Source organism: Poeciliopsis prolifica, unplaced genomic scaffold (genome assembly GCF_027474105.1).
Source record: "Poeciliopsis prolifica strain line A6 unplaced genomic scaffold, Auburn_PproV2 SCAFFOLD038, whole genome shotgun sequence".
Taxonomy (NCBI): Eukaryota; Metazoa; Chordata; class Actinopteri; order Cyprinodontiformes; family Poeciliidae; genus Poeciliopsis; species Poeciliopsis prolifica.
The window spans coordinates 4,666,849-4,690,936 of record NW_026562413.1 but is presented as its reverse complement, the minus strand read 5'-3'; the positions used below and the strand labels follow the sequence as shown (position 1 = coordinate 4,690,936).

Below are 24,088 nucleotides of genomic sequence, written 5' to 3'. Positions count from 1 at the left end.
CAATGTTTAGCAGAAAATGAAAATGAACTTAAACTTAGGACAGGTTAAAAAAAATTCCAACTTCTTGTAAACTGTAGTCACAGATTTAACTAAAACTTGATCGAGCAAAAGTGTCACTCATTTTTCAACTAAAAGAGATAAACTATCTAAAGCTTAGGCTTGTGCCTTACATCTTTGTTTACAAGTTACACACAGATGTTTAACTTTTACTTTAACGACTTAAACAAGGTAGAGTGCAATTAAAATTAATAGCATAAGTAATATAATATTGATGAGACTTGAAATTAAGATGCAAAAATTCCAAAGGCCCTAGAAAAACTGCAATATATCTAAATTTTTTCATATGACTGACTCTCCATGTAAGTTACCTACACATTAAACAAGCAATGTCTCTGCTTTGTGAGACGTGCAGTTGCATTGTAAGATATTCACATATCTTCAAAAATCTGTCTTTCTGATAATATAGCAAAGAAACACGTGTTTTAACTACATTTTAAACAAAGTGTCACTCACAATATGGCGGCAACGTTGACGTACAACGAGACCAATTTTAATCTAATTCTATTGGTCGATGAGTGAAGTACATCCGGGTTGCTGACAACGGAAGTGTTTACTCGGGAGACCACCACGGATTTTAGCTACAAAAATTCAGCAAATTATCCGAATTTGCGGTAAACTATGCCGTTTTAGAAACACCTACCAACTTATCGGCTGTTTTTACTGCTGGTATGTCGGAATAAGGTACGTGTGACAAAGATTTACGGAGTTATTTGCCCATTTTGTTTTGTCGCGCCTTCGCTACATTAGTGGCTGCAAACGTCATACAATAAAAACCCTGGTGTTTACACACTGCTTGTAAAAAAAAAAAAAAAAAAAATCCTGATGTATCAAAATGATCAACAGAACCTCGTAAAAGAATCAGTTATGATCTGATGAAACCTTTGGCCAAACGTGGATTTAAATATGCTTCAAAGTAACAAAAGAGCGGTTTCTCTTGAGGAACTGAAAATTGTGTAGTTTTATAGACAAGACAGGTGATTTCCTCACAATCTTAGAGATTTAAAGAACTTCTTCTAAATCAAAGGTAGAAATGTAATATCACTATCCTGGATGCTGACAAAGAAAAGACTTTTCTAGTTTTCATATTTCAACTCCTAACCTGTTTGATTTCAGTTGAATCAAATATCTTAGTCGAATTATATGACGTGTAATTCGACTAAAGAATTAGAACTTCAGATACATTTTGAAATTATGCATCATAGTTGAAAAAGGTAATATTTTAACAGGGCTATGTTCTTCATTAAATAATTATGATTGTGATGAACCAGACAGTAAAAAAAAAACAAGGTCTATATGTCTTTTTAATCAATGCATGCAAACTTCTGGTTTCAAATGAAACTGTTTACAGTCACAAACCTCTTGATTAAACAAACAAACAAAAAAAAAAGCTACAAAAAAAATCCTCTCATTCTTGCATCTTATAAATAGAAATAATTATGGGTAAGCTAACTCAAAGATAAAACTTTTGATTTCATCTCAAGGAACGGTGTATCCAATGGGATGTTTTTAATGCTGATTTCTAATCACGTTTAAAATCTATTTTCAGAAAGCTGCGATGGAAGCATCGCCTTTCTACGGCGTACCGCCGATTGAAAGCGACGACAGCTGCCTCAGCGACAGCGACAGCGACAGCAACGAGGACAACAGAGCAACAGCAAGTGACGACTGCAGCGCCGACGAAGACCCTGACTGGACTGACGACGCGATTGCGCGCACCAGCGCTGCTACGACAAGAAGGGCGTCCGACGCCGCTTCGACGAAATGGCAGGAGGTCGCGTGGGACTCGGTTCAACAGCAGAGCTCTGCAAAACACTATCCTGTCTGGAGAGGCGCCCTTCCAGATGCGGACGAAATCAGAGAACCCGTTCAGTACTTCCGAGACTTTTTTGACACTGAACTTTTGGAAACGATTTCGCAACAAAGTAATCTATATTGTGCACAAGAGAATCCCAACAGTGCCCTTAAATTGGATCCCACTGAGCTGGAGCAGTTTATTGGCACTGTGATGTATATAAGTGTTATACACTTGCCAAGGTTACGAATGTACTGGTCCAATGATTGCCGAATACGGCAGGTGGCCGATGTGATCTCTCGAGATCGATTTGACGAAATTACAAAATTCCTTCACTTCAACGACAACAACAACATGGCGGCGAGCAACAGGGACAAGCTCTTCAAGATCAGGCCAGTCATTGATTCCCTTCTGCAAAAATTTCAGGCCATCCCTCAAGACCAAATGCTATTTATTGGTGAACAAATTGTCCCTTTCAAAGGGAGATCCTCTCTAAAGCAATACACGCCCAAGAGGCCTCATCGGTGGGGATATAAAATCTACGTGCTTTGCGACACAAAAGGTCTGGTGCATTCGTTTGACATATTTACAGGCAAAACCGCTGCTGAACACGGAGAACCCGACATCGGGCCGACTGGAAACATCGCGCTGAAGCTCGCACAAACCATCCAGCGTGCCGACGATCACCTGCTCTATTTCGACCACTGTTTCTCCTCCTTGGATTTGTTCGCTGCTCTTGCGAACAAGGGGGTTCCAGCGCTCGGGACGGTGCAGCAGAACCAACTGCAAGGGTGCTGTTTCAGCACCGACTCCGATATGAGGAAAAAGGGAAGAGGGACGTTCGAAGAGAGAAAGGTCATCTTCAACGGTGCAGAAGTGAGGGCAGTCAAATGGTTCGACAGTAAGGGGGTGATCGTTGCCAGCAATTTCCCCGGTGCCCACTCTGTCTCTAGAGTGAAAAGATGGGACAGAAAGTTGAAACACAACGTCTTTCTGACATGCCCCAGCATCATTAGAATGTACCACAAGTTCTTGGGAGGCACCTACGCGCTCAACGCGCAAATTGCGTCGTGTCGCATCCAGGTCAGGTCAAAGAAGTACTACCACAGGTTCTTTTTTCACTTTGTTGATATGGTGGTTGTGAACAGCTGGCTGTTGTATCAGCGGGACTGTGATTCTCTGGACGTTCCAAAAAAGGAGCGGAAGGACTTGCTTGCTTTTAGAACGTCGGTGGCGCAAGCGCTCTGCATGCAGTTCAATGAAATCTCCAGCGTAAAGAGGGAACCGCCGTCGCCTGACGTGGAAAGGGAATTGCAAAAGAAGAGATTTCGAGGTCCATCTCGGGCTCTTCCAACCATGGAGGTGCGGTCAGACGCCGTGGGTCACTGGCCAATGACTGACAGCGAGCGGCAACGCTGCAAGTTCAATAAATGCAAGGGCCAGAGCGTCTACAAATGCTCAAAGTGCGGCATTCACCTGTGCCTCAACAAGCACAAGAACTGCTTCATAGAATTTCACAAGTAATAGTTTCTTTCTGCAAGTGAAGAGTCAGCCAGACGATCTCCTTCGATATTTTCTGCTACAGAGCAGAATGCACGGTTGCATCAATTACATGTCATCCAGTTCCTGATGGGTCACATCATGATTCTTCCAGCTTTATGTTTAACTGTGTAAAGTCGTTTTTCTATTTTCTTTTTTAGCAAAACCAGAAGAAATCTGTCAGGAAGAAGCTAATCTATATCAGCATTTGAAAATTAGTTCAATTATGCATTGCAGCTACATTTATATTCGTTCTAATGATTGATCCAAATCAGTTTTCGCTGTTTGGTGTCTACTTCTAAACAAAATTTAAGATTTCCTGTAAAATGTGCAGTTGGTGATTTTGAGAAGCTGCATAATATTAAAACACATTAAGTTAAAAGTGGCCAAAAATGTAAACTGTGTCAATACGACATGGTTATGGAAGCTTTAAGTTGTATTTTGATTGGAAATGTCCAAAATTTATGAACCTAGTGGGCATCAGTTAGTGTTTAAGTAACCCTGACCACGGAGGTAGGTGCTTTTTGACAGTGTAGGATCACAGTGTGTAAAATGAGATGTTTTCCGTTATTTTCTTAAATAAAAATCTAAAATGTCTCATGATTTTGAGCTCAATCAGCATGTTCCTTGTTTTTTTTCCAAATCTCAAAGGCTAGTGCTGCAGAGAAAATCCACACAACGCCACATTTATTTTGTATTTTTATTGATGTAATTATCCATGGTTTTAATTTTATCACTCATCCAGTAATAATCATGGCTTTAAAATAAACTGACGTCCCTATCATCCAAAGTCACCCTCCTCCATTTAAACACGCAATAGAAAAATATATACTTAATACTTTGTACAATACTGGTTTTGGTCCAAACAAAAGTGGATCAGAAAAGCCAATATACCTTTTACTCAAAAAGGTTCTCCAATTTGCATTTAAGCTCCTTTTAAATGGATTCGGGCAACTTTGAATATAGGAATTTTACATAATAAATTCTAAAGACAAAAATGCTGAATGCAGAGTCTGTAACACAAAATTCAACTTCACAGATTAAAAAAAATATCACTATTTACAGGCTTTTATAATATTCAAAGGCCAATTAAGAGAGAGAGAGAGCGGGTGAGGCAGACAGAGGGGTGTAAAGGGAAAGTTTCAGGAATCAGGAGGAGGAAGGGCGGGATCTCGAGATGAGAGGGCACAGAAAGCAGAGTCGTGGAGCGAACCAGAGCAAATCAAACATGTAACAAGAATTTTTCAAACTACACATTTACAAAGTCCTAAAGAAGCTGAATGAGGGCGCACGCCTCCGGCCCGGTCCGTCCTCCACAGTGCATGATGCATCTTCCCAGCTCCCAAACCCGGCCCTCCTTTCCTTCCTCCCCTGGGTTCGTTTTTAAACATTCATTTTGCTTGTTCGCCAGCTGGCGACCCCAGACGACAGCTCCGTCGTTCGGTTTTCAAACACTCGGACACACATCCTCAGCATGTACACAGAAACCGAACGCACCTCAAATCTGTACATTAGAGGAGAAGGAGAGAGAGAAAAAAAAAAAAAAAAACAAAAAAAAAACCCCAAAACCCCAAAACACAAGCACTCTGCATACAAACACGCTCGTTCCTGTACATACAGCACACCGCACCGACTCCACGGCTATTTCCCAGTGATTCCTGTACAGGAGAACATCGAATTTGCACTTTACACACCTACACCTCCATTTCACAGCTCATAAACTGATCACCCATTCTAATTATTATGTGTACACTCATACCCTTTTTTTTCAATTTGCAGTTTTTGCCTCTGTAATTTTATTACAAAAAGTCATGCCTAAAGTCTAGCAGACATTTGCCGATGTGTAAAATATAGATATTACTGCCCTGCTTTTTCTATTTTTTCTTCTTTTTTGTTTTATTTCAAACATGGGGGTCTTTGCTTGATTGTAGTCTAAGTCAGGATAATAGTTCAGTCAGGAGTTGTGACTATGTGAAATCTGGAAAATCTGCACACACTTTTAATTCTCGATTGGATTTGAAAACCTTTCAGCAGCCGGTCGAGCGACCGAAAACCTCCAGAAACACAAAGCTGTGCCAAGGAACGCCAACGTTTGTCCAGATGAGAACCTTGAGAACTTTCGACGTCTTCACCGGGGGACACCGTCCTGTCTCAGTCAAGTCTAGTCTTGGGAGGGTCGTAAAGGGCTACTTCCTGCGGCGCACCGCAGTTTTGATCTTGCGCCCAGCGATCCCTGACTGTCCAGCTGGGGAGGCGGTGAATGTCTTATTTGACCTGAGAGGAAATGACAATTCCGTTAGAAAGACGATGTGTGTCATAGCTTACGATCAGATAAAATCCAAATAAATTGAAGTGAAGAGTGCAGTTGCATTATGAAAGCAGCAGAAAATGGAGCAGAAAACATGTAAACGGAATCACTGGTGCAGCTGCTTATAGATTCAAACTTTTTATGCACCACACTTTGGATATATATATATATATATATATATATATATATATATATATATATATATATATATATATAAACACAAATGAATTAAAAAAGGCCTTATAATAATAATAGTTTTATTATTACACAATAAAATTTACTGTTACTACCTTGGGATAGTATTCCAAATTCTACAGCAGAGAAAAGATAAATTAAAACAAAATTTTATGTTTGGACATAAAACATAAAATTTATGTTCTGACTGCTCTGAAGAAGTGACAAAAAAAAAGTAACTTTTCTGGCACTTAGAGAATATAAATAATTGTAATAATTCTACATGAAAAGGAAAAAAAGAGAGCTTGGTCTCATTTCACTCAACATATTAAGAAAAATGTGTTTTTTTCCCCCCACATTTAAATACTTGATTTGAACTGAAATGATCAAATGTTAGATGGCACTTTATTACCAATATGTACAATTTGAATAATGAAACACTTCAGAACTTTCTTCACTTCAGAACTTTCTTCAGGATTCAAGCACTCTGAACCTTGAAAGCAGAGCCTGTAATTGAAGCATTTTGAAATATTTCCTGTGTGGCCTGATGAAGAGCAGCCTACCCCATGTTAAATGTTGGAGTTTGTGTAAAGTTGAAACTGCCACCAGCTGCTCCTGACTGGGGTGCGATGGGGGGATTGGCGGAGGGGGCAGAAGGCGCTCCAGATCCAGCTCCAAACGTAAACACGCCTGAAGAGTTATTTGAGGCTCCAAAAGCACTGGCTCCTCCGAACTGAAAGCCTCCACCTGATTAAAAAGAAAAAAAAAAAAAAGACGTGAACTTAATCATGCGTTCCCCACCTGGAAGAAGAGAGTCGGTCTGCAGGTCGACGTGAACGAAAACCCAGAAGACGACTCACTTGGAGCGGTGTTGGTGCTGGAACCAAACACAGGTATGGAGTTGTTCTGCTGTCCAAACGTGGGGGCAGCATTGGGTTTGGTTCCAAAGGTTTGGGTCGTGGTGGCTGGGAAGGGGGATCCAAAACTTGATGGAAAAGGGGGATTCTGGTTGGCACCAAAACCTCCTGAAGGAGCTGAACTGAACACAAACGGCGACGGGGCTGCAGATGGAGCTGGAAATAATGACAAAAACATGAAAGAAAAGGTGAATATTTACAGCTGCTAGCGCTAATATTCAACAACGGTTTTAGAAGCTTTTATTATAAACGCAGACCTGATGAGGAAGCAGCAGGGGGCGCTGCTGCAGCTCCAAAGTTAAAAGAGAGAGCAGCAGGAGTGGGAGTAGAAGCAGCGTTGGCCGAAGCGCCAAAGATGAAGGGCTGAGCCGGCGCCGGAGCCGGGTTCAGCGGAGCGCTCGACGGCGCCGCTGACTGGTTGTCATGATTCTGTCCAAACATGAAGCTCTTAGCAGGGGGAGCATCATCGGCGGCGGAGGGACGCTGGCCGAACACAAACGTGCTGGGAGCTGAGGAGGATGAAGACGAAGTTGCGTCCGGTGCTGGTGTGGAGCCGGTGCTAGCGGCGCTAAACATGGTGGCGGTCGGGGTGGCGGATGATGAGGTGGTGGCGCTGGGCGGGTTATTAGCCAGGAAAGAAAAGGCCGGTTTTGGAGCAGCAGTGGAATCTGTGCAGGGAGACTGATACTGTCAGGTTTCTGGTTTCATAAACTCTTGAGTTTGTATCACTTTCTATGGAGGTACAATATTAATAAACCAGAACAGATCGACAGAAATGTAGGTGCTCTGTGTTATCAACTGGACAATATGGCTAAAAAATGTATCACAATGTGTCAGTCAATATCAGTAGTTATTGATTAGTTTTTTGTTTTCGATATAAAGAATCCTGTCAGACTGGTGGCGTGACAGTTTCCTGTTTCATCCACAGTTTTCACTGGCCAGATGAACAAATCTCACATAGGTTTAAATGACTGATGAATGAAGGTCTTAAGAGTTAAATGGGGACAATATGATAAAGAAGAAAAAAAAAAGATTCAAATGTAGGTTAATCTCAGAATGAAGGTTTCCAAACTGTTAAATTTCACCATTATACCTTTGAACTTTCCTAAAATAGTTCCAAGTGAGTCTCAACCACAAACATAACTTATAATTACACAATCGCAAGGTTTTTTTTTCAGTAACATACAACATACAGCTTAAGATGAGCTAATCATTCTGACAATTTGATATTAAAAAGCTCAACTTTAATACCTGCAGCAGCTTGTCCAAAGCTGAAAGATGGCTTTGAGGCTTCTGAAGTCGACGTTTCGCTCTTTTCTGCCTGTTTGCCAAATGTGAAAGCCGGCAGCGGCTGATCTGTTGGCGCACTCGGCTTGCTGAAGGAGAAGCCGCCTCCTGAGGGAGCGGCAGCAGCTTCTGGTTCCTTTTTCACAGTACCAAAGACGAATGTCGACGGAGCTGCCTCCTTCTTCTCCTCTGGCTTTCCGAAGGCAAATGTTGGAGCCGCCGGCTCCTTACCGGCCTGTAAAGAACCAAATGTAGAGCTCACCTGTGGTGTGCCGGATGCCACATTTGGATCGCCTAGTCTCCCAAAAACAGACCCCTTAGCGGCGGCTGTGGTGGTGTTAGTTGACGTGGTGTCATTTGATGATCCTGCTTTGCCACTATTTCCTTGTGAAGAAGTAAGAGGAGTCAAGGTAACAGAGGATGAAGAAGTGGTGGTGGTTTCTGGCGTTTTATCTGCCGGTTTAGTCAGTCCAAACGTGAAGCTACTTTTAGAAGAAGAGTTACTTTCTGTGCTGGATGACCCACTTCCAAAAGCTACTTCGCTGCTGCCTCCAAACTTCAACCCGCCACCCGCCGCCGGCTGGTCCGACTTCTTGTCATCGTTGGACGCAGCTCCGAATTTGAAGCCCTCAGAGGATCCACCGAATTTAAACCCTGAAGAGGCAGTAGTGTCTTTAGAGGACGACTCCGAGGAGGAGCTTCCGAACGGGGCTCCAAATTTGAATCCGCCCGACGATGACGAAGATGACAACGATGAGTCTGTAGTTCCAAACTTGAAACTGCCAGATCCGGCTGGGCTGTCCGTCGTGCCGAACTTGAAACCCCCAGGATTAGAGGTAGAAGAGCCAAACGTGGAGGACCCAGAAGCTCCAGCAGCTGAGGAGCCAAAAGACCCAAAGGCTGAGGAGAAACGGAGAATAATGTCACGTTTAGGATGTTCTACATCAACGAAGCGTCCTGAAAATTCAAGAAACCTCAAAGTGAACAGTTAATATTAGGGCTGCACAACTAATTAATTTTACCGATTAATTACATTTTTTGATGTCGATTTAATTTTTCAGAAAATCTGGATTTTTTTTCCCCCTCATCAATGCACTCCTTGGATTTCCATATTTCAGAGTGATGTCAGCGCCTCAAAGACAGACATCGAGTTGGACAAGCGTGCTTTACAGCTTAATTTATTTGGTCTTTGAATGATCAATTCTTGACATTTCTTTTTTTAATTACGAGACCAAAAGCCATAGAATAACAAGAATACAGTTGTAGCAATACAACAATAAAGTCAAAATAATGCAAGAGTATAGCTCTGATATTACCAGAATAAAGTTGTAATATCAGGAAAATGACGTACAACAAATAAAAAATTAAAACGAGGAACGTTGATCATCTTGTGAAGTTATATTTTGGCATATTTAAATACTTAATCTCTCAACCAATCACCATCAAATTATTATCAGAAGCAGGACTTTGAAGCAATTGTACAAACAGCAAACTATTTGGAAGAAAGAATCAGAGATTTTATCTCATTAAGATTAATTTTAGGACATTCTGGTAAGATTGTGCTTTATTCTGCTAATATTCTTTTAACTAAAGCATTCTAGACATCTATTAGTTATCCTAATAATTACTAATGATGTGTCAAGCAACTCGGGGATGACTGGAATAAAAGATAGTGTTTGAAAATATTTTTTGTGGAAGTAGAGTAAATTTTGACAGCAAAATTTAATTCATTTTTAGCCTTTTGACTAAAAAGTCACTTAGTTTTGAGAATTGCTTTAGTCTCGTTTTGGTTGAGTAATTATGACAAAATTTTAGTTGACTGAATATGCAATCCATTTCGTCATCAACATATTACATGTTAATTATAAATAATTTTTAATCAATTCCCTTAAATTACTAATCATGTTTTCTTTTCATCATATTTCTTTTTTGCTGTAAGTCAAAAATAAACACCAAACACGTAACAATTAACCTATTAAAAATGAGTTTGACTAATTCCGATGCATCAGTGATCATCTAAACTAATCATGCAAGACGAACCACAATATTCCACTAAAAGTACCAATCATGTTATGATTGATAACACTCTGTTATCAGTCATATCAGAATCAGATTTAGGAACATCAGTGATTCTGATATCCAGGGCCTCTGATCTCTGTGCGTCTGCAGTGAAGTCCTGTCTGATTTCACTCATTTTCAAACTTTCCTTGCATTCATCTTCACTGATGCTGTTGCAGCCAGGGATGCGCGTCCTCCTACTCACGTCTGTATTTTTGCTACAGTTTTCGCTTCCAGGATGTGGTGAGATTCCGGCTGGACTTTTAAAAAAGGCGAAACCAACAAGAGCAGCACCGTGTGCGTCGTCTGTTTCTAGGCAACCGTGACAGCAACAACTGCAACGAGCAACTGTCTGTCGTGAGCAACTGTCTGTCGTGAGCAACTGTCTGTCGTGAGCAACTGTCTGTCGTGAGCAACTGGCCGTAACATTTCCCATGTTTCAGCTACAGGATTTCCCCCTGTGTGTTATAAGCCTGGCGGGCCACCAGGCTTTACTTGCGACCCACTAGCCTAAGCGTTATTTATTAAGGTTTACCTTTTCTAAGACTTTATAGTTGATGACCTATTACGCTTCTTTGAACAGGTTAGGATAGATCTACAGGCTGCACAAAACATGCTCCTTAATTTACTTTTGCACAAAATCAGTCTTAGATAATGCGATTTCAGTCTGGTCAGATCTGATTGTTTTCTAGACACCATAAAACATTTAGCATGAAATTAGCACCCATGTGTGTCAGAAATTATGTGGCATTTCATCGACAATCCGCATTACTGATACGCTTTAGCGTTTCACTGACAGATTACAAACACAAGAGGCAGAAATGTTTTTCATTTTGGATTTCTGGCGAATCATTCACTAACATTTTTGCCTGTTGTCGTCTCGTCAGTAACAACTCTCAGACATCTTATCATATTTTGTCCCTGTGTTTTTTTTACCATTGTAATAAAAAATGGGGCGTCAACAAAATTACTTTGTTTTCGTCATGGTCACCAAAACCAACATTGCACGAGGGCTACTGATGGTGTTTGTGAACAAGGTTCTCAAGTAAGAAAACATCCTGTTAGAACAAAACCTCTGTATATGCCTGCAGTTTGCTCTATTGGGTAAATAACCAATTTCTACATGTTTTTGTTTCTCCGTGTAGGAGCCAAATGAATGAGAGGGGATGACTGTACACTGTCTGCAGCATTAGCTTCGTGTGACTTTTTAGATATTAAACATTCAACTATAAAACGTCTGACTTTACCTTTGGGTTCCACTGTAACTCCTGGTTTGGCTGTCTGACAAGCAACACATTTAACATCAGCAGCTTTGTTCTGAACCATGCAGGTGTCACATTCCCATGATCCTTCTGGTTTCTTGAACTGCTCTAACAGAGCAAATGTTGGGCCACTGCTGGCTGCTGAGCTGACGGCTGCTGAAGCTCCTGTTGGTTGGTTTAAATAGAAACATTGCTTATCAAAACAACCCAACGCCAAGAGAAAGAGAAATGAAAGAGAAATGCATGAGAAGCACGACGGTCATGCTGTGACTAGTACCTGGTTTGGAAGCCGTGCAGGCCACACACTTTGTGTCCTCAGCCTTGTTTTGTACCAAACATGTTTCACATTCCCACGCACCCTCTGGTTTTTTGAACTTATCTCCAAACCCACTGATCCCTGTGGAAACTGGGTCTGTGGGTGTAGATGCAGTCTTAGCAGCTGAGAAGTTGGGGGGGAAAGTGAGCGACGGTTTGAGTCCCGTCCCGGGTTTGGCCGTTTCACAGGCCACGCACTTCACCGCGTCAGGTTTGTTTGAGACCAGACACGTGTCACACTCCCAGGTTCCTGCAGGTTTGGAGAACATCGGGCTGAATCCTGTTGTTGTGGAGGCGGAGGCAGTGCTTGTGCTGCTGCTCTGTAGCCCTGCTGAATGGGCAGGAGTTTTTTTGCTCTCTGCTGATTTTGGTGAGGAGTTCGGCTTTGGGGCCTGACAGCAAACGCACTTTATTTCCGATTGCTTGTTCTGAACCAAACACACGTCGCAGCTCCAGCCCGCCGAGGCACTAGGCAAACCACCAAACCCTGATGGAGACGGCAGTGAAGAGGAGAAGCTTGTGCCAGGTGAAGGAGTGGTTGTGGGTTGGGTCTGCTGGGAAGCGGTGTTGGTGCCAGGAGAATTTTGAACAACAGGAGAAGCAAAACCTGAAAATAATAATAAAAAAACCTTTAAAAATTAACCACCAGGTGAGTTTCTCATAAAAGCATGTATCTATTTAAAATAAATAAGTAATTAATAGATATTTTCCCTCACTTATTTCTCCTACAAAAACATCTTCAAGAAGATTTTATTTCAATCATTCCTGCTGTGAGTTGACCTGAATTCAACATTGAATTTGTTGTCAGTCAAGACAGTAGTGCTTGGGTGAGCTAACATCACTCTGAGCTATGGAAGCCCAAGAAGCGCAATATAAATAAGTTTTATAAATAAGTGAACAAATTCCCACCAGGTGACTTAAGAAGATCCAGTACGCTGCCCTGCTTCAAGGTCTTGGCCGGTTTGAAAGGTCCTTCAAATTCCTCTGTGCTCTTGCTTGCTATAGGTTTCACTGTAAAACATAAAAACACACTAGATGCTTCACTCTGTTTTATGATTTTTAATGGCACTGCAACTTAAAGAAATGTCCCTTTAAAAATGTTTCAGAAAGGTGAGGAAAAGCTCCTTACCAGCTGCTGCTATGGGTGCCGTCAGGTTTCCGTTAGACATGGAGGGCGCCAGCTTTGCTACAGGTGCACTGAAGGTGAAACCAACCTACAAAGAAAGAGAAAATACATATGTTTACATCACCCCTACACAGGCAAGAGTAGAAAGGAATGAAACGGCATGTAAAGAGATAAAATAACTCACAGCAGGGGAGTAAGAAGGTGGGTTGGCTGCAGTTGCCTTGACAATAGGAGAGGAAAATGTGAAAGGTGCACAGGGTGGCGTGGAGGCCTTTGGTGGATCCTGAGGGCAGAAAACACGACATGACTGTTTTCTGCAACACTTCCACGGATCAGCACAGTAGAAGGACGCGGCGGGTGCAAAACCAACCTTGTTTGTGAGCGTCTCCTTCGCAGGAGTAGTGGCTGTGAAGCTGGGGGCGGAGCTAACAGAGGTGGCAGGTGGTAAAGATGGAGAGAAGCTGAACGTAGGCAAAGATGATTTGTTGATCGGTAGTGAAATGCTTGGAAGGACCGGTGCTTCAGTCACCTGCAGATAGAAAGCAAACATTCTTAAGTGTGTAAATAGAGCCTGAATTCATAGCCCAGGATAATAATATTATTCTTATTACTAATTAACCTCATCTTCTTCAGTGTGTTTGGCGGAAGGTCGGGATGTGGTCCTTTCTCTCCTGATTTTGCCCCCTCCGGAGCTCAGGCTGCTGGCTGCAGGGGTGCTGGACAGAGGGTAGACCGGGTCACTGAAACTCCTTGTGCTTGATGGCAGATAAAACATAATTTCTGTTAGTTAAACACACAGTAACATACATCTCCAACAATGTCTGTTATTAGAAATGTTGAGCTTGGAATCTGTGACTTTTAATAAGCAGCTGTAATATATTTTGTATGATAAAAACTACATAATCACAGCTTGATATTTATTGACCTAAATGTGTTTTTATCATTCTGTTTACCTTTGAGATGGACCTGGTGTTGCTTCAGGTAGTTGTGGTGATTGTCTTGTGGGCTAACGGGAAAAAAAGATGAGCAAAGTCTGTTTCAAAAGACTGCATGTCATTTCCAGGGTTTCAAAACATTTGTTACATGAAAAGAACACAGGAAGGAAAGAAAAGGTACAAAGAAGGACGTGAGAAAGGGCAGACAAAAATAAATAAGAAAGATGCAAGAATGGAGGACAAAGTGAAACGAGGAGAGAATAAAGAGAGAAAAGGTTGAAAAACTTCAGGTAGGAAGGAAGATGATGGACAAATACAAATTAAACGAAAGGTGTGAGTTTATCGAACAATCTTGACACCAAGTTAAAGCAATCTAAATCTCTTTCTGTATTTAAAAGAAATTAGAAAATTATTATGACGAAGCATTATTGTATTGAATAAACCGATGTTTTGTTATGCATTTGAAATATGTTTGTCTTCTGAGTTCAAGACATATTTTATGTGAAAAGATGGTTTATACTTCTTTCTGCTCCTTGGTTTCTTTTAGTTGTTTCATGAACTGTTCATATTTGTGATTGAGTGAATGAAATAAAATGTATTTAATTTATTTCTTATAGCTTTCAATCAAAAAGCTACAAGATAGGTGAGGTATAAAATAAGGATGAAAAATAGGAGATGAGGGGACTTAGGGCAAATGAAAGGACAGAGAAAGACGAGCGAAAAAAAGGACAAAAGGAAGGAAGGACAAAAACGAGGATAGGATCTAGTCAATAAAGGAAAGCGTGAATGACAAAATAAGGATAGTAGAACCTCTACAATTTAAAAAGGAAGCAGAGAATCAAAGAAGGAAGGACACATTTAGAAAATGGGATGGGGAATAAAATCTGGGAATATAAATATTTCTCCTTGTCTTTTTTCAATACTTATCCAGATCACAAAAACACAGAAATCAAATTTCCTATTCTTTCTGCCTGTTGTTTTATTGTGACAGCATTACGTTTTGTTGAAGTTCAACAACATCGGTCTGAGCCACTTACCGTCTTTTCCCTTGGCGTCCTGTCCAGGGCTCGGGTGAGTCCTCCAGGCGTCAAAGTCGGCCTGAAAGACACGGATCGATTTCCTGAAACAGAAGCTGCAGCTGGAACCACGAGTTTCTGCACTGGAGGGAGGTTTGAGTCCATCTGGGGAAAAGGCAGCAGAACAGAGAGGAAATAAATATCCAAACAAAGAGCCAGAAGAGCCTTCTCTGATCTGTATTCAATATAGGACAGACTCAAATGTTTAATAAAAACATTTTATAGCACTGCAATAAAATAATTAAGCTCTGCTTTAGCATAATCCCATCTGGCAAGGTTAATTTTTACCTCAGGATACATTATCTAATTCAAGAGCAAGACGTTTCACTCAGATTTACGACGATCAGGATGTAATTTAAAGAAGCTATTACTGAGCAAATGAGTTTACCTTAGAACTAATTAAGGATCAAGTGTCAAGTTTACTTAATATAACCTTGATTAATTCAGAGAAAGTGTCATAGTTGCCATAATTTACAAAAGAGGTGAAGACTACCAATCTATGGTTGGGATGAGCCTTGAGAGCTTCAGTAAAACATTGCTTCATCTTTCAAATAAAATAACAGCTGCGACAGCTGGGAACGTTGGACAGAAAGCAAACTGAACCAGGCACCAACGCATTAGACCAACTCACAAATGTCTGCACACACAGTGGACTACACTTGGTGAAGAACAGCTGGATGGAGGCGTGCTCAGGGCTCCAACAGGCAGCGGCAGACAATAATCGTCTGTTTATATGCGATAGCTGAACAGCTAAAAGTTGCCCGTTGAATTAAACCACTTGTGGACATGCAGTTTTTCCAGTCAGACAACAATCGATTAACTTCAAATCTCCATTAATTCATTTGTAGTACAGTCATTTATTTATCCCGATTAAAATTGCAGCACAACTTTTTTGTATTAATGGATCACAAATTAAAATAAATAAATTATACTAACCCGTTTCTTTTTCGCCTGGTGATGGGGACCATCTTGGTTTAAGACATCCATCGACTGTAATGAGAGTTAAATTACATCAAAAAGTGACTGTGAACAGATGTTCCTGACATAATGAGATGAAGACTTACTGGAGAACGACTGGGCGAGCCTGCTGTGGCTGCTGGGATTCTCTTTGCGTCCTGTTGATAGGGAAAAATATCATGTTTTTATTACTTCAGATGATTAAAGTCTGTCATCAAGTACAACCGCGACAAAAATAGATATTTACTAATCTAAATTTGGCCTCGAAGCATCTGTGTGTACTCACAGCCAGTGGGCTCGACATGCGCTCTAAAGACTGCAGGATGCGCCTGGCGGTGGCGCTGGTCACGCCGCAGGGCTGAGCGCCGGCAGGCTTGGCCTTGATCTGCCTTCTCACCGGCGCCTGCAAATTAAATTGGCCACTTTAAATCGCTAATCCAAGTTCAATCACAAATTAATCCTGAACAGTATATATGCCTATGGAGGGCGAACATGATTGAGCTCTGATGAGACGCCACTCATCTGAGTTTGAAAGTAAACATGGGCTCCGACTTTAAAAGATCACCTGGTATGGAGTGCCAGGACGACCGCGGCAGCTCCTGACCGCAGCTGCTCCTCCATACGTGGTTTTCCCAGGGTAGAAAGGTGAATCTCCAAGCTGGCTAGAGTTCAGCAGTGTGCTGTTTAACGTTGTCTAAAAGAAAAGATTGAATAAAACTTAAAGAGTTGTGGTGGAAACGGTTACATTTTTCATTTTTTATCTGGAATTGTTTTGGTTCTGTTGGGACAAACTAACAAAACATGCCCTCCAAGACTGTATGAAAAAAAAATCGGTTTTAGATAATGGTTGACTATAAAACTGACATTTATTAATGATGTATAAACAACCATAACAGGATTACAAATCAACAAAGAGCAACTTTGCCCCATAAACATTCAAAAGCTTTTATTATTCCATGAACTTCATTGCATTTTGTTAAAATGTCACAAATTCATTACCAGCAGTATATTATAAGCCTGGTGGGCCACCAGGCTTTACTTGTGCCCCCACCAGGCTAAGCATTGCTTATTTTAAACAAATAATTTTTTATGTTTTTGAGACCATTTTGAAGTATTATAAAGGTGGTTAGATCAATGAACAAGTCGTAAAGAGGTAGAAACGAATTAAAACTGTACATATCAATGCTTTCTCCCAACATATGTGGTTGAGACAATGATCAGACCCTCCTTATATTTACTTTGATATTTTATGTAGTGTATAAAATGCTTTTGGGTCAACATCCTTAATCCAAACCCAGGACGTAGATCGCCATCTAATACTTACATTGGAGGAGTTTCCAAACACGGACAGGTTGAAAGAAGGTTTTTTCAGACTGGACTGAGACTGCTGAGGTCCAGAGTTTGTCCTGTCCATCTCTGGGGACCAAAGCTGAGGAAGTGATGCAGTTTTTGAAGTTGGGACATCTGAAAAAAGAAACAGCCTGAGGATTATATTGAGTTTCACAGAGATGTTTTTAAAAAGTTCCCTATATATTTGAGTCCTACCCTTGTCAGATGCACGGGAGGAGAACCCGCTCGTGGTGGAGATGTTATCGTCTTCGTGTTGCGAGAGGTTGTCCTTGATTTCTTTGACCAAAGAGAAGCCTGTGGAGAAGGGGCCAGGGGCTGAAGAAGTGGAGGGCGGAGAGAAGAGGCTGCTGGAGGCCCCCATTGTAGGGGAGGAAGCATCCAGTGGGGTAAAGTGGAGGTGAGAACGACTCAGAGGGGGTCGAGAAAGCACATACTCCTGAAAGTTCAGGGATGCTCGGCTGGTCGAGGGTTCTGCAGATGAACCAGAAACCACAAATGAGCTTTAAAATAAATAACTCCTGTAAAAGTAACACTTTTCAGAAAAAATTGAACCTAGTACACAAGAACAGCCCCTTGCCTGTATTACTGGTGCTTGGCTCTGGGGAGTCGCGCCCATCAATGGGAGGAGGTCCCTCTTCATTACCATTAGGAGGAGCAGGAGGAGGAGGTGATGGTTGGCAGTTCTGCTCTGACCCTTGTCCTGTCTGTCCTACAGGAGTGTCTCCATTCTTGAAGTATTTCTGCAGCCAGGAAGGAACAATGCTCTTCACTGTGTCCGTCACTCGACTGATGAGGCCTGACTGCTACAAGAAGAAACATGACAGAGAAAAATGCTCTTAAAAACTCATTTAATTCTTGAAAAGAACAGAAAAAAGGCCAAAATTAATTAGATGGTTTTTTTTAAAGGCACAGTGGAAAAAAACCTTTCGCATATTTCTCATGCCTTCAATAATCACTTAATTTTTTATGCTTTCATGAATTCACGATGAAAACTTCAATCTTATAAATTTACTCTCAGCTTCTAACATTTAGAAAAGGCAAAAGATCTTAGGTCTGTAATAAATGTATAGATTAATAATTCTAAATAATTATAATTTTTGATTTGCAAAAAACTGGAATTTTCATTATTTATCTGAAGTCCCCCTTATGGAAAGAGGCCCCATTTGACAAGCATTGTGCAAAACAAACCAAAAAATCTCAGTAAGATGAAAACTGGGTCAGGCTATGTGTCAGTTCCCGTTTCCAAAAAACCCTGAAGTATTGAGACTGATCTGCACAACACCGAGAAACACTTCTGGATTAACTCTGATCATTAGTCAAAACTCTTCAACTTGGTGCAAATCTAGCACTAGCATTTCCAACATTAAGACGTTCAGGAACTGGGCTGGTAAACAAAATACACAAGACAACGTTGAGAAATATTTTTTTCCACTGAATGAAACAGATTTGGAGCAGTGAAGGCGACACAAAAGGACAAATACAACAAGAAACGAAGTATATCCCATCAGAAGAATACTAATTATGTATCTGAGAGTTCAGCTTTGTAAAATATTCAGCAGCTTTGTCTAGTCACTTAGGCTGAAGCCCAAACTGCAGAAATACGTTTGCTTTTTTCTTTAGCTGGTATTAGAGATGAGCTGGTGTGAGAATGCCATGAATGGAAAAAAAAAAAACATCTATTCTTTATGTGCAGAACGGTATTAAAGAGCTAAGAAAAATATAACATGGTGATCACTTATTTAAAAGCAACAATTATACAAACTGCTGCTTAAAGTACAAAACACATTTATTTGATTACATTTGCATTACCGTGTAAAACGCAGGTGGAATCAGCAGCATGTGAGGGAGGGGCAGCGCAGCGTTACTCTATGCTTCAAACATTTTCAGAGAAAACTCTGGTGTCCAGCAGCTTTCCAGCATCACATTTAAAAGGTTTTAAGCTACATGAGCGACATGACGGAAATAGCTCTGACATGGAAACTTGGTAAAGCCTTCATACAAACCTGTAGTAAGCAGATCATAACTAGCTGCTAGCCGTATGCAGGATCCTTCACTTCTCTTGAAGGGAAAAGTTTAATGAGCTATCATAGATGGCCAGTGTATCTCGTTATGCGTTTATTACACACATAGAAAGTTTTAGCACTTGATAAACCCCACATGAGGCTCTTCCTCCAGGCTTATCTATGATGTACACCTGTGGGCTCTGAACTTTCCACATGATGAAAACCACACATCTTTAACTGGACATGTGCGACTAGTTTGAAATATAGCAATGATTTAAGTCCCCAAACGCTTAAAATGGTTGTTATAAACATCCTGGACCTTCCTGAAAATTAACCCTAAAGATAAGGGTTTTATATAGAGAGGCGCCATATTTATATTGCTACTGTCCAATATTTATTTCTATCTTGTTGCTATTTTTGTGCTTTAGGACGGGGATTGGTCATGTGACATTTACTTTGACATGTGATAGTGATGCAGCCCAGGATAATGGGATGCTTTTCACAGCGGGCAGGGAAATGTATGTGTACTATTGGTAAATATCGCTTTGTGGCAACAATGTTACTATTGAATTTCAATATTGCTGCGTCCCCATTTTTTAATAAATGTTTTGTGAATAATCACTTATGCGGCCATATAATCTCATGTTCAAACAAAAATGTCATGATTCTATCAAAGATGATGCCATTCGGAATTTGAACAACAATTTAGGATGTCTCAACAAGCTTGTCACAATAAATCAATGAATCGATAACAAATTAAAAAGAAACTCAATAAACTTAATTTATTTGATTTACCATTTTTTTCTTATTTCTCTCTCTTTACCAAAACTAAATAATAAAAGTCTTTAATCTGGTGTTTTAGTCTCACCTCTGGATTAACCAGAGGTGAGTAGAGTACATAAAAACTTACTCCAGTAGGAGTAGCACTACAACATATTTTTATTCAAGTAGGAATAAAAAAGTATTCTCTAAATTATCTTCTCCTTTTTTGAAAGATAATTTTGTATTCAGAGACTTCATACTTCATTTTATTTGTTGTTTTCTTTATTTATTTTAGATATTCCAGATGTCGTTCAGTTCCAGTGTTTAAATGTCCATTACAATTTAAAAGTTTATTGATCTTTGTTTGTTATTATTTATCGTCCAGCAAAATGTTATCGTGACAGGCCTACATCTCAACGACAATTTTATAATTTCAGCTTTCTCTTGATGCAAATATTTTATGCACTTAAGTACATTTTCAAGTTCAATACCTCATGCTTAATTTTAGACACACTTCAAACATGCAAACTTTATTCGAGAAACCAAAAACCTGTTAAACATAGTGAGTAAAAAGAAGAGTAAATAAGAGCAGGTAACGTCGTTACTACCTGGTAACAGAATCAGTAAAAAACAAACAAAAACAAAAAATAGTGATGAATTAAAAGCAGGACAGTGAGAGAAGTTTGTTAATACAGAAATATGATCCGACAGACAGAACTGAAAACTCCTGACGACGCAAACTAAGCTTTTCACACATTTCAATTTTCAGATATCAGCTGTAGAGTTTCAGTTTGATCAGGTCTGACTGATAATTTCTGATCAAAAAAACTTGACCGGTGAGCACACACACACACACACACACACACACAATGGCATTAACACTCTTATCTAGATTACGTTACAGCGTGAAGGAGGTTCAATTTTTCTTTTTTTTACAGTCCAGCACAATTGTTTTATAAAATTAAATTAATCTTACTCTTACTCTGAAAGAATTCACTATCTTTTAATATTTCCACATCTGTTTATTGCCAACTACCATTAAAATTACTGTTTCATAACTTGAGACTGACAAGCTTTTTATTTATGTAAATGTATGATGATGTCCAATTACAGGATATTTTATCACTCTGTAAATGCTCAGAATTTAATTTGTCATTGTTTTGTTTTTTTATTCCTAGTGATGAAAAAAAAAGTTTTGTTTAAGATTTACAGGGACAAAAAAATGCTTGAGTTACCAAAAGATGAAAATATTTTTGATCATCCAAATGATTTAGTTTATGCTTTAAAGTGCCTGTATACCAGATTTCATCTGAAGTGAAGTGCATGATGTGTTTTGGTTTCAAAGCAGAATCTTTTGATGACAGTAATTTCTACAGCAACAAATCAAATGTCATTTATGTATGTTTTTTGGGGGGGCGGGGTTTTCACTGGAAAATACATTTTATTTTTAATTAAGTATTTTGGTCACCTCTTTTCATTCATTTCAATCTTTCAGATTATTCAGAATTTAATCTGTTAAAATGTTATTACAGATGCCGATAATATTCTTCTAATCAAATTTCAAGAGATGTCAAACGTTTTGACAACTCTGAAATATGTTTAGATTGTTGACACTTAATGAAAAGCCGACTACTGACTTATGTGCATATTCTTTAACGAGTTACAACAGCGACATATTTAGTGGACTATTGTAACGCCACATCGAGCTTGATGATCAAAGCAGGTTGTCCAATATTCGTAAGACAGCGCAGGGTTTTCGAACCGACAACCCAGCAAATCATTTGGACATTTTCTTCCTTTATGAAATGGGTATATAATGCAGTTTCAACGGCCAAAATCACGAAGTGCACGCGAAATGACTGCGGTGTCTGGGCGCCAATTGATCCGGGAGACAAACATGTGGGTCCCCAATCAGCCAGAGCTTTCTCTGCGCAATTAAACTGGCTGAGGTTTGGCTAGCAGATGCTAATGTCGGAAATATTTTTGGCACTCTTTGTACACAGCATATGTATTGAAAATCATTGCGCCTGGTCACATGTAGGTATTATGGCCAGCTACACAGTTTTACCAGTTGTTCCTGCTACATTAAGAAGAACCAAATACAACAATGCGGCGTTCATAGGTGCTAACTCAAGTTAGCTGTAAAGGCTAATACTTTAAATTCCACTTCCTTGCTTTATCCAAACTTCGTAAACAACTGTAAACTTAAACACCCAGTCGGGGTAATTTCCCTCGACTTGTCGTGTGTGATGTTTATTAGTAAAACTAACAAATGTAATGTTTAACTTGTCTAAGCGACACAGTCCCGTGGTTTGACCTGTCAGCGCCTGCTGCTGCTAACCTCAAGCTAGTTCGTTAGCATTTCGCAAACGTGCTAGCAGCGCGTGGAGGCCATGAGCGCTAACAGCAGGCCATAAAATGTCTCCAAGAAAACAATAACACAACCCGAAGAACGGTGGCAACGCGATCACTGCGACGTACTTCACATGGGCTTCTTACTTGAGTACTTTTATTTAATTTACCTGTTTACTCTTGGCGTAAGGTTTAGAAGCGATGTGATATCTCCTGCTTCTGATTTTCCCTCCACCCGTGGCCGCCATGGCTCTTTCGTCTGACTGTCTATCGATGTTTCGGCGCCGGATAGCTGTCATCCAGGACAGTGGCCACCTGCAGGGGAATTGTGGGAAATGAAGTGCCTTTACCTAACAAAGGATTTCCATATTTGCGACCCCACAACTGGGTTAACCAGAGGTGAGTAGAGTACATTAAAATGTACTCCAGTAGGAGTAGCACTACAAAATATTTTTATTCAAGTAGGAATAAAAAGGTATTCTCTAAAAAGGCTGTCTGAGAGCAAAATGATCGATACAGCTGGTTTAATATTTTATAATTATGTCATCAGATAGACAAAAAATATATACTTATCTGCAAGTTTTGGTGTTTTAAATACTGGAATGGAAAATAATTAAACCTGATAATGGAAGCAAATAAAATATTTTTTTCTTTTCAAAATAAAATTTCTGTTAGAGTTTGTATGTTAGAAGAGTGTAAGATACGTCCAGTGATAATACTTTTTTCTGCATGTTTTACTTGACCTCCAACCTGCACAACAGGCTCTGCAAAGAAAATATTTGAACTATCTGTGTGAACAAACAAGAGATCGGTGTGTGAATGTGTCTCAAGCATTTTGGTCAAAATGTTTGTCCTTAATTGAGTAAAGTTACTCTCAATGGGTAGAAACTCCAGAAATTTTACGCTAGTAGCAATACTTCATATTAATACAATTCAAATGAAGTAAAAAAAAATGTTTTTTACTTTATTTGTAAAGTAAAAATTGTGCTTCTGAACAATTCAGAAGCACATCCACAAATCATGAAGTGAATAGTTAGAATCTGACCTCATTTAACAAAATTTTAAAATTGTTTAAATGTCAGTCAAGTGTTCACTTTGATAGTTTTTGATAACAGCTACAAACAGATGAATGCAATAAAAAGTGAAATCATTAAAAAAGTTTAATAGCTTGACATCTTCTCTGTTATTTATTCAGCAGCATGTTAACGTTATGGGAAGAATCCATCCACCCATCCATTATCCAAACCCGCTCATTCTTGCAGAGTGGCCAGTTAGCTGCTGCTTATCTCCCAATGGAGCTAAACATTGGACAAACCTGGAAGAAAACGTGTTAAAGTTTGCAGCAGACTTGAGATTGGGGCTTCAACCTTCCAAGGCTAATGAAACTAAACTTACAGCGAGACCTATAATGTTCAATACTTTAAAACAACCTGGTTAAAGTCCAGGCCTAAATTAAGTGCAGAATTTGTAAGCAATGTGATGTTCCAAAAATGGACCCGGTTTTTCTTACTCTGATTTTAAATTAAATCAAAATCTTATGGACTACAGTTAGTTTTATCTGCTTAGTTAAAAAAAACACATTAGTAGTCATTAAGCTTAGTACATTTTAACATTTCTTTTTATACAGTGCTTGTCATTTTTTTTCCCTTAATACTGAGACCAATTGTGAATCTCAAAATCCAAAAATGATTAAATGCTCGGTTCTGGCTGGCCGTTGTGCAGTTTTATGTGAACGACAATTTTCTGTCTATTCACTGCCATAGCATGAATGTGGCTTGAACAAACAAATGCTGCAATTGATGCCAAATTTATGGT

General features: G+C 39.8%; 2 protein-coding genes across 3 annotated transcripts; one reads left to right on the top strand and one right to left on the bottom strand.

Annotated features, from left to right (window-relative positions):
• Nucleotides 1–534: 534 nt before the first annotated feature.
• Nucleotides 535–3,994, top strand: LOC129374976 (piggyBac transposable element-derived protein 2-like). Of its 2 annotated transcripts, none has more exons than XM_055053705.1 (2): nt 535–741; nt 1,607–3,994. In XM_055053705.1, the coding sequence occupies exon 2, from the start codon at nt 1,616–1,618 to the stop codon at nt 3,374–3,376; it is 1,761 nt and encodes a 586-aa protein (XP_054909680.1). In that variant the 5' UTR covers nt 535–741; nt 1,607–1,615; the 3' UTR covers nt 3,377–3,994. The 2 variants fall into 2 exon arrangements, with proteins under 2 accessions (XP_054909680.1, XP_054909681.1); XM_055053706.1 differs by lacking the exon at nt 535–741 and adding an exon at nt 1,441–1,500.
• Nucleotides 3,995–5,097: 1,103 nt separating this feature from the next.
• On the bottom strand, nt 5,098–22,553 carry nup153 (nucleoporin 153). The gene is made up of 22 exons (XM_055053704.1): nt 22,444–22,553; nt 17,734–17,959; nt 17,352–17,627; nt 17,131–17,270; nt 16,372–16,500; nt 16,093–16,209; nt 15,914–15,964; nt 15,786–15,839; nt 14,811–14,954; nt 13,792–13,844; nt 13,458–13,593; nt 13,209–13,367; nt 13,023–13,121; nt 12,842–12,926; nt 12,622–12,723; nt 11,675–12,319; nt 11,383–11,562; nt 8,042–8,977; nt 7,048–7,458; nt 6,734–6,946; nt 6,437–6,620; nt 5,098–5,665 (listed from the first exon to the last, which is right to left on the bottom strand). The coding sequence occupies exons 1-22, from the start codon at nt 22,519–22,521 to the stop codon at nt 5,578–5,580; spliced, it is 4,506 nt and encodes a 1,501-aa protein (XP_054909679.1). The 5' UTR covers nt 22,522–22,553; the 3' UTR covers nt 5,098–5,577.
• Nucleotides 22,554–24,088: the final 1,535 nt, after the last annotated feature.

Coding starts and splice junctions, on each gene's coding strand:
- nup153 (XM_055053704.1), bottom strand. CDS start 22,521: ATGGCGGCCACGGGTGGAGGGAAAATCAGAAGCAGGAGATATCACATC. Junction 15,840..15,913: donor GCTCGCCCAGTCGTTCTCCA/GTAAGTCTTCAT, acceptor CTCTCATTACAG/TCGATGGATGTCTTAAACCA. Junction 13,594..13,791: donor ACACCAGGTCCATCTCAAAG/GTAAACAGAATG, acceptor TCTGCCATCAAG/CACAAGGAGTTTCAGTGACC.
- LOC129374976 (XM_055053705.1), top strand. CDS start 1,616: ATGGAAGCATCGCCTTTCTACGGCGTACCGCCGATTGAAAGCGACGAC.